Source organism: Zea mays, chromosome 1, assembly GCF_902167145.1.
Source record: "Zea mays cultivar B73 chromosome 1, Zm-B73-REFERENCE-NAM-5.0, whole genome shotgun sequence".
Classification (NCBI taxonomy): Eukaryota; Viridiplantae; Streptophyta; class Magnoliopsida; order Poales; family Poaceae; genus Zea; species Zea mays.
Genome location: NC_050096.1, coordinates 264977297 through 264990498, shown reverse-complemented (window position 1 = coordinate 264990498; position 13202 = coordinate 264977297). Strand labels below are relative to the sequence as shown.

Sequence of the window (13202 nt, the reverse complement as noted above, 5' to 3'; positions counted from 1 at the left end):
GCTGGATATCTATCAGATCCCTATAATGTTAGATCTCAAACTAAATTTGTGTTTCTCTGTGATGGTATTGTCATATCATCGAGATCGAGTAAACATATACTAGTTGCTATGTCTAGTAACCATTCAGAGATAATCACATTATATGAAGTGAGAATGTGCTTGGCTATGGAGATGACTACTCACATCCAATAGTCATATTTTTACACAATAAATACCCCATAATTATCCTTGAAGATAACGCGCATATGTTGCACAAATAGAAACAAGCTATATTAAGAGTAAAATTACTAGGCATATTTCTTCTAAAATTTTTCGTCCTCACAACCTATAGAATGAGGGTGAGGTGAAAATCTTGTAAGTCAAGTCTTGTGATAATTTGACTAACTTATTCACTAAATTCTTGCCAACAATCATATTTAAAAGATGTGCTTAAGATATAGGGACGAGGCATTTAGGAGACCCGTAGAACTCAGAAGGAGGACATCCATGAATGTTAGTCCTCATTATTCGGTTCTGAAGTTAGTAACCTACACAACCTTGAAGGTTGTAATTGACTTAAAGGTGAGTATTGTACTCTTTTGGTTATTATGTGTGTTTTTTTTCTGAAATTTCTCACAAGTGATTTTAATAACCAAGCAAAAAGTGCAATAGATTGAGTGATACTATACAGTCTTTCTTCACTTCCCTCCACTAGGTTTTTTCCCCAAGTTTTAACGTGGTATAAGTTAGTCATGGTACTCGTCCAAGAGAGTGTTAAATTAAAAACCAAATACTCCCTCCGTTTCTTTTTATTTGTCGCTGGATAGTTCAATTTTGTACTATTCAGCGACAAATAAAACGAAACGGAGGGAGTAAATAGTTATGTGGACTATTACTGAACCTATTCTTAAGAAACTATCTTTCTATATAGCAAACTTGTACAGCTTGTAATGAACAAAACATGTGGAGAGAAGAGATACCCTTCACCGTTGCATCATCTCTCTCTGTGTTTACGTCGCCGTGGAAAGAGAAACGAATCTTTCGTATCTTCCTCCTCACGAATGTATCGCTGACGGAAGGATCCAGGTTTTGAATCTAGAACTTGTGACGCAGCGTCCACGACCACAAGCCATTGCCGTTGTCCAACATGACCTATTCCGCGTCCACTGACTGCGCCGGGCGTGCGCGGGCAGTGTGTGTACCTGCTACGTGCAGGCGTGTGCACTCTTGAATTTGAATGGATGTCCTCATGCCAAGGCGTCAAGCCCGTGGTTTTGACCTGTGACGATATGATATTCTAGTAATCTGATCCCAGCTAGAGATTTTGCTGCAGCCTTGACCTGTTTGGTCAAGCCGATGGGGTAAATGCCGGATATATCCTATGGGATTGCTATTTGCTATTGCTTATGCACAGACTCTCTTGATAAATATAATCTGGATGTCCCTGTCCACGCTGCATCACTGGTATCTGCCCGGGTGGCAGCTGCGGCTGCAGGTCTTCGTATTGCTGCAGCTGCAATCTATAGAGACAAAATATTGTAGAAGTCACGGCCAGACTTTGTAAACTTCTTCAAACAGTACTTGCAAACCAAGTAAAATAGGGCGCCAAGAGTAAACATCTTGTATGACACGCAGGGACGGAGCCAGAAAAAAGTTTAGGAGGGACTGAACTAAATTGCTGCAGTATAAAAGCTCATTCTACATTATATTATATATATTTTAGATTAGGGGAGGCTATAGTGGGGCTCCATGGGATCCGAAACGGTAGGAGGGGCTCGAGCCCCGCCCGCCCCACCGCTAGATCCGTCCCTGATGACACGCATGTTTTCTTCAACCGAGGAAACTATAGTGCTAGACTAAGACCAATGGCTCTATAGCGTTAGACTAAGGTCTAAGACCGTCTGTAGCAGTTTATCCATAGTTTACTTAAAAACACTGTTTTGCACTGATCTATCCGGTAGATTGCACTATTCACAGAATGAAGTTTGAATATATGGTAAGCTGCTGGAGATAGTCTAACGCTATAGCCATGGAGGCATGGATGCTATGGTACACAACGTATCTGATACCATTATTTCACATAATTCAATTCCCAACCTTGAAGCTAGAAGAACAATAATGTAATGTGTTCTTGCACAAGTTATTCATAATAACTTATTCATTTCATCATTTGTGTGCTAGTTTAGTTTATTTGTTTCTCACGTACGTGTCTCCTGGATCAACTATATAGGTACGTATGTTTGAGCAGCTCGATGGAGCTCATGGGCAGAAGACGACGTTGTAGTTGGTGCCGCCGGGGCAAGTGTAGGTGCTGGTGGCGTCGTCCTTGGGATAGCTGTAGGCGTCCGGGCAGAGCCCCTTGAAGAACTTGGAGTAGTCGGTGGGCCCGCAGTTGTCCGTCGCCGAGCCGGTGCAGCAGTACTGGTCCGTCTTGAACACGGTGCAGGGGTTGTCGCATCCGCCGGGGGCCTGCAGCGCGGCGGGGCACTGCGACGTGACGTCGGCGTCGCAGCGCGGCCCGCCCTTGGGGCACCCGGAGCCGTCGCCGGCGGGCAGGAAGTCCATGGGCACGTTGAAGCCGTCCACCAGGGAGATGTCGAAGAAGTCGAGGCCGTCGAACTTGTTGAGCCCGAACTCGGCCAGCGTGTTGGGCGCCTGCCCGTACTGCGCGCACTGCAGCACGCCGCCGCAGTCGCCCGTCTGGCACTGCCCGTTGCCGCTGCCGTCGAAGGAGCAGCCCGTGCGCGCCCACACGCGCCCGCCCGTCGTGCCCGCCGGCACGTCGATGCTCCACGTCTGCCCGTTGTCCAGCTGCTGCCCGCCGCCCGGCACGGCGGCCGCCCACACGGTGTACGGGCAGTTGTTGGTCACGGTGAAGGTGGCCGCGTCGGCAGCGGCCGCGAGGAGGAGGACGACGACGAGCGGGAAGAGGTGGTGGAGGACGGAAGCCATTTCGTCTGTCTGTCTGCTAGCTGCTCCGAATTACCCCCTCCAACTGTCTTGCTGCTGAGTAGTGATGATGTCTATATATAGCTGTGGTAGTGTGAAGAATTCAACATTTGCGTGCTACAGTTTTCTCGCCGAGCTTCCACGAGTTTGGCAAGGAAAAACGGATAGCGAGTCGTAGCTTTGTCTTGCTGGCATGGCATGTATACGCTCGTCTGCTAAATCCTAAATAGGAGTGCTATACGCAAATAATGCACTGGATCCGATTTACGCTGCCAAACTTGATGTGGATTTTGTTGATCGATAAAGCGTCCATTACTGCTTGACCTTTCGACCAAAATGTGTGTCGAGAATGTATATTGCGACTAAATACTAAATGTTGCTCGCTCCGTAATGCAACGTTCATTTCCACACAGCTGCTAATGTTAAGATATATTTGCATTCTGTTGTTCGTTAATAGACGAGCATGGAATTCTGGGATACTCATTCGTTCCAAAATGTTCCGAGGCAAGCTTCTCTACAGTTTACTAAGCTCATAGATATTTACACTAACGTCCATATAATACCTAATAAATACACTGCCAAGATATATGTTACTCCCTCAGTCCCAAATTAAAATTTGTTTTTGCCTTTTAATGATTCATACGATAATTAATGTATGTGTTTCGTATATGTATCTAGATTTCTCATCATCAATTTGAATATAGATATAAACAAAATAAGTGCTACAACGAATACTAAATTAAGATAGAGGGAGTATGATATTTCTAAAGAAGCTAGGTTAGCTCTCAATCCATGTGGATTGAGTGAGATTGGATGGGTTTGAATCCCAAATAAGTCAAACTTCTTCTCAACTTTTTCCAATCTCATCCAATCCATATATATTGGGAATAACCGAACAAGCCCTAATTTGGTGTTCTATATGTTGGCGCATATATATAATATAAGTTGGAGTCAGAGAAGTCTAATCCAGAACAAAACTATAACGACCTAGGGTATGCAACACATACATATAGTATTATGGGAAGTAAAGTTTCCCCCATCAAACTTTGCTTGTGCGTAGTCTAATTTTTAACCTTAAACTATGAAACCGGGTAACAAACATCTTTCAATTGTTAAAACCAGACAAATTTAATCACCATGCTGGTTATAAAGATGGTTTTTATATTTTTATAAATAATAAAAATATGAATTATTGTATAAAATTTTAAGATTTATCTATTTGAAATCAAGAAAATATGAACTAACACTGTTTTTTTTTCTAAAAATGTTCTATACTTGTTTATGATCTAGATATATGTGTTTAGAATCAGTTTAGGCCTGTTTGGATCCTTTGGATCGAATTCCATTTTAATAACCATGATTTAGACACATATCAATTAAGCTAATATGGTTTTATGTGTAAAATATCTATATTGTTGTCTATACGAGAAAGATATTTATGTGCTACATGAATGGCGCGTGTTACCCTGTTTGTAATTCAAAGTTGAAAATGAGACTACATTGCAAGTCATTACACAATTACCCTATACTGGTTGAAATGATAATGTGTCGCTTCTTCCAGAAGTGACGTCAAACTGCAAAAAGAAAATATGGGATAATGTTGGAATTAAATGAACTGTTTGCCGCGGGTACCTTGAATTTTCCACCCATGTTGACGAATCAGCACGAGTGCGCAAGACTTCTACATGTGGGTCTGATGAGTCTAAAATTTATCCAGAATTGCTTGAATATTTGCAGCTGCATGTGCTCGGAGATTTCTGCCAAACAACAGCGTGCAGTAGACGTCAAATTGATATGGCTGAAATGGGTGCCACGTACGGATCATGGACGCGCCAAATACATGGTCCTTCCGATGATTGTGGCGAGTGCGTCGCTGGCAACTGGCATGTCAAATTCATGATCTTTTGCCTTTGGAGCTTCAGAGTGATAAGAAAAAAGGTTTTACTTTCAAAAACAAAGGGGAAAATATTACCTTTTCTGACAAAAAATGTGCGACGGCCACCATGTATTTCATAATTTACGCTCTTGATTTTTTTAAGGCCCCGTTTGTTTTATTTCATTTTGAGGAATTAGAATCTTACTAATAGAATATGTTATTTTTTTAGAATGTGACATTCCACCACTTTTCAAAGTTATCATATAAGCCTATCTCAAATTCATGGGGTGAGAGATAAAAATTGATTCTATAGATTTACATGCTATTTTTCTGATATACAACTTATAGTACACTCTTCTACTTGGACCGCTATAACATAAATGTAGTATATAACTATCTGTCTCATATGATTTAGAATAATATATAAATATATTACATATATAAATATATTACATATATAAATATATTACATATATAAATATATAAACTTAATTAGTTTTGTCTAAATTATAATTATTAAAATGGAATTCATTAGTTTTGTCTAAATTATAATTATTAAAATGGAATTCAATTCCAACGAAACAAACGGAGCCTAAACGAAATGCTCTAGATTTTTCGCGATCTCCAAAGTTTCTAACTAGTCTTCGTACTAGTAGGTAACCACGCGCAAGATAAGATTTCTTGACAAAGCCCGCATGTAAAATTAAATTAGTCAGATAGTCGTACATTACTATAATGTTATCAGATACTCGTACATTACTATAATATTATAAGTAGGTTTTATTTTAATATTATGAATAGGTGAGGGTGAATGTAGAGACAATAACAAAGGTTCAAATGACCACTTGTGCATAATTTTATTTTATTTTTTATAAAATGGGAAGGTTACGTTGAGCGGCCATGTATACGTGAAAACCTGAAAAACTGGTGTTTTATATAGTAGAGATGAAGACCGCATTATAAATTCAAGGAATCGAGCAAAGAAAACTGATTTGTTACCTAACAGGTAACCAAGACTCTTAACATAGCAAATACTTATGTTTCACTCTTCATGGCTCTCTGACAGAGTACTAAAAAATAGAATACACCGCCGACATGTTTCAGCTTCTAGCCACTTTTGGACTGCTAGCTTTTAGGAGGTCCAAAAAGGTTTAAGCTCCCAGAAGTCAAAAGCCTGCACCTTTCAAAAGCTAGCTGTGCAAAAAAAAAAAATGGCCAGAAGGTCAGATCAGATAAACATGTCCTATGTTACTGACAGATCCTTAGGAGCAAGTAAAGCTATCAACATTCTGATGATACAGACATTTAAAACTCAGTTTCCAGATGATAATAGGTCAGATCAGATAAACATAATAAAAGCATCTGAAATATTTTTAGCCGGGATTTTTTGTCAACTCAATAGAATTTCTTTACACAAGGTTCACACGAAACAAATGGGAACGAACAAAGAGCCCCAACTATATAATCACATATAAAAAGATTGCCAAACATTGATGCAAAAAAAAATACATATGCAGCGCTGTACAGCACAACAGATTGTTGAGCATTCAAAGAACTATTTGAGGCGTTGTAAGAAACGCCAGTGATAGAAGATACCTCAATGGCATCAAATTAATGTTTTCACGTATTGATCGAGATGTTTATTGAAAAGTTCACACCTGCAAATAAGAGATGCTCATGAAATTAGTGAACTGAGCTCAAGAAGAGACAATGTGACCAGTAGGCATGAAGCAAGAGACTACTGGTTGTTTATGGGTAACTGAGGTATAATCTCAGCTCTCAAAAGTCAAAACTAATGACAATCCAGGGCTCATATCCGCTACGCGACTGTTATCGTCAAGTAGAAAGCACACTATAAGTTACAGACAGCAAGATTAGGCAATATCTTATTCTTATCAATAACTCAGCTGAACATGCTCAAATAAAGGTCAAACAGAAACAATCATGATGTTTGAAAACGACAAATTCATGAACAAACATGTGAGTTGAAGAAAGAGCAGTAAATAGTATCACTAAGTGCCACTATCACAATTTGAATGTTTAAGCTTAGATTTGAAGTTTCAGTATGTTTTGGGAGACTGAGGACTACTAGACATGAAAATATCTAACATCTGCTGCTGGCTACATCTATCATGGTATCTTACTTGCAGCATCAATATGCCTCCCAAGTAAGTTATGCACTTATATATGTCTAACTTCTGCTCATTACTTAAGTCAAAATGCTCAAATATAAATTCTGGAACAAATCATGCCCTTCTACAAAGTCTCGGGAAAAAAAGGATCACATCCTTCTAAAAGTTGTAATGTTAGCAACGCACACATCCTTCTAAAAGTTGTAATGTTAGCGACGCAAAAACAACAATATTGTAGCTAAACATGCAGTAAAAACAATGTTCCATTAACCGGTAAAACTTACTTGATTGGTGTTCCAGGAGCATACAGAGGATTTTTTACAACATATTCCACATATAGATTGTATATATGCTTTAGCGAGTCTCGCTGATCACCAGTCCTTGGATGTGTAATTAATATAAGCTACACCAAGAGGGTAGAGTAAGTCAGAGTATAGCTCTGGAGGAAAAAATAACTGTACATCTATCTGCTCGATCGCTACCATGCTAAAATAAATGACCAAATTACAAAGAAAATTCAATTGGTACAACACTGCAGAAAAAACAAAGATTACGCTGATGTCTTTGATACTAAAAGTGAAAATGGCACACCATACATTTAGCATATCAAAGGAAGGGAAATGGATTTAGCTTTTCAAAGGAAAAAAGCCTAATCTAGTAATCTAGTGTAACAATATATCACATCAGCAGCTTTACTGATAGAAGAATACTGACAGGACTAGGGCATTCTGGACGACAATTAAATGAAAATAGTCAGCAACACACTAGGTAAACTAAAATCCATGGTATCCAGTGCCCTAAAACCTGTGGTGCACAGATACTTAAGAATGCTCTGATACTTGTCGAACAAGCATCAGATATTTTAGCATTTTTAAATTAAAATGATTCTGACATTATCAATACTTCTTAGATTCTTTCATGGGACCACCAAACCCTAAGCTCTCACCATGCTCATAAAACCACCCTCTCCATGCAGCCCCCATCGGTCCTCACAATACAAAGGTACAACACATTGGTCACACCAGGCAAATTATTAAATTAATCAATGGCGAAGCGATCTGGTAGTTCAGTAGCATTTAAAGCAATATTTATTTCTGCTGCACGTCATTGTAACCAATCAAATCCATCTGGCCTAAATACAAATGAATGTCGGTATACATAAAAAGGAACTTTGACCTTGATCCAAATATCCAAATTAGTTAAGGCAGCAGGGCAAGAACATATGCAATACTAACCTTTATACCAGAAGGGCTCTCCATGAAGTTCAGTTTGTATGTGTTTGTCTTGAAGCTATAAAACGAGCAACCTTGGCCTGGCAGCAGTGGCACTCCAAGATTTCCCTTTTCAGCCCTGCATTTGATATGTGAAAAAAAGTCAAGAGGAAAATAAGAGAATTAAGCATCTTAAAGACTAAGAAAATTTGCCACTTGGTACACGATATAGGTTCTCCAGTTATTTGTAATTGTAAGTATTAAATGATTGCCAGGCAATGCGCAGACTGGGAAAATATATAATAGAAAACTATTGCAACTGGTGAGAAAATACAAAAAACATCAAGCTGTTTGCAAACCCAAGTGAAACATCAGTGGCTTAACATTTGAGCAATTGATCAACTTATATCACTTTTTTACCTGTTGTCATATCATGTTAACACTCCAGTAATTACTGTGTTGAATCATCAAACCCCAGCCCTTTAAACTGTTACAAACTCATGTGAACTAAACAGAAAGTCTATATGTACAAAGATAGCTGGCAAGAAAGCACCAGCCTGTCCCTTTTAGCAATGTTCATAAGGGATGGAGATACTTGTTGCATTACAAGGATAAGCCTCTGTTACCCCTTCCAGCTCTCTTCTTCCATTTTCTCCGCTAAATTCTACTACAAAAGAGCATGAAATCTTCTCCAAACTCATCATCCTGTGAACAACTACTTATACTGATGATAGAACTCTTATTCATCTCTATAATACTAATCAAGAGCCAAGGTTTGGGTAGTGGATCAATCCACGTCGCTGTTAACCGTCAGATGCAGTAAGGACACCATGTAGACTGTTCGATCTGGGCCATAGCAGGTCTATCGCTCATTGATCCGTAAAACTCATGCGCTCGTGGATCATCGGGAACCTGCACAATTCCTCCGCCTCTGCTCCTGCTGCCATGCTCATCTCTCTCCTCTCGCTACCCTCCGATGTCCCCTGCTCTTCCCCTCTGCTGGGGTGCTGAAGAGACATAATCACCGTCGCTCCCAACCTCCCAGGCCTCCAGCGCTAGTCCTCCGTCTCCTCATCTCCTGCTACTAAATCGCCACCTCCACCACGCTTGCCCTCCTCTCCTGCATGGCAGAGATGCGGAGCAAGGAGGTCGCCTCCTCCTAGGCAAGGAAGCCACAGCGAACTGCTGAGCTGGAGGCGCAAGGACAAAGCAACCCCTGGGTAGAGACTCAGAGGCCACAATGAACCCATCGCTACGCTGCCACCCTCTCCCCCTGTCTTCTCTCCCTGGCACAGCATCACCCTAGCCACCGCTCTTTTCCTGTTCCTCTCCCCTACCTACGCAGAGTGGAGACGGAGTAGCAATGTCGCAGCATGTGGAGGAGCAGAGCATGCATTGATGGCGTAGGCACATGGCGCAAGAAGGATACGAAGCACAGATGTGCAGCAGGAGGGGTACTGGCATGGCGCTGATGGTGGGCTGGAGCTGCAAATGCTCAATGGACACCCCATAGTGTTCGATAAAATGATCATTTGAAACGCCATGACATGCCTGCAGCTCGGTCTCTTCCTCTAGCCCCTCCACTGTCGAATTGTCATGTCTGGCAAGGCCGCAAGGGTGTCCGGTGTTTGCTATCACCAGCACTGGAGGTCGATCTGTCAGCATGCTTCAACAGGGATTTGTTCGGAGGACAGACTGCCTTACTTTGCGAAACAGATTCATTTTTGTATGTAGTTTCTGATTCACAAGTAACCTCACAGTCATGCTATCAGTTTAGGCTGCTAAAAATATTTGAGGTCCAGGCTCATTTTTGCAAGTAATTTTCTGACTCACAACTAATCTCATGCTATCAGTTTACGCTGGTAAAAAAATCATTTTATATGCTCATTTATTTCCAGGGACTAGTTTCAATGTTGTAAGTACATTAATTTTCGAAAGTACAACAAGAGGTCCTTGGAGGATGAATCCAAGAGTTCTTGGCATTAGGTGAGAAATGCAGATAGTTTACTTACTACTTTACCCATTTGTATCATCAATTAATTTATCAGTCTGCCTTATGGGCTTCTGCTGTGTATGTCGTGCTGTTCAATGTTTGTGCTGAGATATAGAACATTTTTATTTTCTGACCATCATATTCCATAAAACCATTGTGGGTTTTCTCTGCTTTCAAACTGAACTATCAGATCACACAAAAGTTAGAGCTGGCACTCCAAATATTTAGTCATTTGGTTAACATTCGTATGTGATTTGGCAAGACTGTCATGCTCTGCATAAACCGTACTAGATCATCATACATACTAAGTAGTTACTAAGTGTACCAAAAACTAAATGTGTGGGCTGATCAGAACAGGCCCAATCTTAACTTTCGCGGGGCAAGGTCGCACCTGCCTTTTAGTCTAGTTTCTAACATAAGGTCATACATTGGCCAGATGCAGAATCGATGAGAAATTATTTCCGAGTTCCGACTAACGGCCGTCTCAATAGATAATCGCTCACACGAGTGCTAGAAGATCGAGAAGTAGGACGTACGTGGTTGGGTCGATCTTGGCGGTGAAGGAGCGAAGGGAGAAGAGGAGTCCGAACATGAGCTTGTGGTCCTGGGTGGGATCGAGCGTGCGGAGCGGGCGATGCCACTCGCGGTAGAGCAGGCAGACGCCGTTACGGTTGAAGACGTAGAGGACCTGCGCGCTGGCGCCCGTGCCCGTGCCGGGGGGCGCCGCCGGGGCTGGGGTCGCCTCCGGCGCGATCGACGTCAGCGACGAACCGCCGAAGAACTGCATCAGCCGCCGTTTGCCCGGATCTGTCGCGGAGACGCGAGTCGGATCTCCGGCCGGAAAGGGAGGCTGAAGTCTTGTGATGCGTTTTCCAGGAGAGTGTGGGTCTTCTTCCTCGCTTCTCGTCCTCCAGGCGCCGATGTGCAGACGTCTCTGCTAGGGCGGCGATGTGCAGGCGAGTGGATAGGCGGTGGCGTGCAGACGGATGACGCGCTGGGGAGGGGACAGCTGGCGGCGGAGCGGAGGCAGCTCGGGAGGAAGCGCCGGTGAAGGAGCGAGGGGAGTTTTTTTCCCCTATTATAACACTCTTTTTAACAGACTTCTCTTACCGTATTCTCAAAATCATCTTCTCTATAATGATATTTATAAGTTATCTTATACTTCTAAATAGTACTTTAACTCTATAGTGGAGCTATGCTCACGCAGTCACGCCATAGTGGAGCCACCTCGGCGCCAAGATTGTGGCACAAAGGTTACGGCAACAAGATGACTACCACACTAGCATTATATGATCACCAGTCATGCAATCTTGGCGTCATAGGTCATAACGTCGAGCCATTTTACCTCAGTGTCATGGCTTACAACGATGACTCTAAGATTCAAAGCTGAGTTTTTTACCACAAGAGGTATAAATGAGGATGTTTGACAAAAGGATTAAGCTTTAAAAAAAATCAGCAACCACAGACTGATGGTGATCCATACTCCCATGCAAAAAACAAAAAAAAAATACTCAAACAGACTAAGAAAGTCTAGGGAACAAAAACCAATTTTCAGTAAATGGTTGCATAAATTTGGTTGATATTATATTGTTATTTGTAAACCAATCACGATTAATGATATTGATGATAGCATTTTATTAGAAAATAAAGTAAGAGTACATGCTCTTTCTTGATTTGTTCTAAAATATCTAGAACACACTATATTACAGGAGCACATAGAGATAAATAAAAAATATGGAGAGAATTATTCACTTAGCCATAGAAAAAGTTCCACTTCCTTCTTTGTCCCTTTTATTTCTGAAGTTGCATATTTGACCCAAAAAGTTATTGGTGACACTTCCCTAGTCGTTGAAAGATTTCATCCCTTGGAGCAAGCTTGCTTTGCTTACTTAAGAAACAAGTAAAAAAATTGGTTCCTTATATGATGCTTCCGTTAGTTTAAGGACTCAATGCTATTAAGTCGAAAGACAAAATAGTGACTTTATTGTTGGGTGGAGAATGGATTAGTGTAGAGTTTAGTTTATCCATGTTTAGTTTTGAGCAACATCTCACATGCTTTCATGTTAAAAAAACAATATATTCATTGTTTTGTATAGTTATGACAACCTTAAACCATTTAAATTATCAAGAATCTGGCTTAAAATCAAGTAGACATGAACTGGACTATGTCACTAGGGGTGTTTGAATGAACTAGATCTAATAGTTAGTTGACTGAAAAATGTTAGTGTAAATAGCTAACCAACAGATAATTATCTAACTATTAGCTAATTTGGTAAAAATAGTTGTTTGGATGCCTTCAGCTAATCTTAGCAGCGAACTATTAGTTCTAGTGCATTCAAATACCTCCTAACTCGTTTTAGATAGGAACAAAATTACCATTTTGCCCCTGACTTATAGCACGGTTAAGTCCCAAAAATAACAGAAGGGATTACGTTGGATTGTCGGCTAACGAGATCTCAAGATGGGGACGTATGGAAGCTCATGTTATTTTAAAACCTTGGCAGACTTCAAAATGCCGTACACAGAAATTTGGGCCGATGGCGACCGATTGACTTGCCCGTTTGTTGATGGCGTCGTGGAATGGGCCGCGCGGATACCCCCGCCGGGCGCAGGTTTGGGCCGGGCCAGGACGTCCCAGCTCCACTCCGGCCTCGCGTCGCAACACCCGTGTTCGTTCATGACTCTGCTGGTAGATAAATAAAGGAAAAGAGGATATAATCCCACCTACTTTAACACATAGAGAATCTTTTTTTCAATACCATCAAAATCTATACCGAACATCTGTATACCATCAAAAATTATAAGTTTCCTTCAATACCATGTATTTAGATTTTGAGCCCCTTCAATACCCCGCGCGCGAGGCTAGGACGGCTCCGGTGCAGTGAGCTCGATGGGCAGCAGCCCCACCTTTTCCTGCACGTGATGTGACTTGTGAGTCATTCATGGAGATGAAGTGAGAAAGGGAAGAGAACGGAGGTTAGGGTACGACGAGTGAGCCCAAATGACCAGGTAACGGTAGGAGATGGCGCCAGCAATGACTGCGATGGTATTGAAGGGACTCA

At 41.4% G+C, this 13202-nt stretch overlaps 2 protein-coding genes across 3 annotated transcripts; both read right to left on the bottom strand.

Moving 5' to 3' along the window:
- Positions 1 to 2027: 2027 nt before the first annotated feature.
- pco103560(319) (Protein P21) lies at positions 2028 to 2979 on the bottom strand. Its single transcript, NM_001154054.2, has one exon. It carries the CDS (start codon positions 2929 to 2931, stop codon positions 2239 to 2241), a length of 693 nt encoding a protein of 230 aa, NP_001147526.2. The 5' UTR covers positions 2932 to 2979; the 3' UTR covers positions 2028 to 2238.
- A 1402-nt stretch (positions 2980 to 4381) lies between these two features.
- LOC100284041 (uncharacterized) lies at positions 4382 to 11383 on the bottom strand. 2 transcript variants are annotated; one of them, NM_001156939.1, is made up of 5 exons: positions 10677 to 11383; positions 8172 to 8286; positions 7221 to 7339; positions 6401 to 6462; positions 4382 to 4685 (listed from the first exon to the last, which is right to left on the bottom strand). In NM_001156939.1, the coding sequence occupies exons 1-4, from the start codon at positions 10925 to 10927 to the stop codon at positions 6411 to 6413; spliced, it is 537 nt and encodes a 178-aa protein (NP_001150411.1). In that variant the 5' UTR covers positions 10928 to 11383; the 3' UTR covers positions 4382 to 4685; positions 6401 to 6410. The 2 variants fall into 2 exon arrangements, with proteins under 2 accessions (NP_001150411.1, XP_008678117.1); XM_008679895.1 differs by lacking the exon at positions 4382 to 4685 and adding an exon at positions 5714 to 5998 and having other exon boundaries at positions 10677 to 11378.
- Positions 11384 to 13202: the final 1819 nt, after the last annotated feature.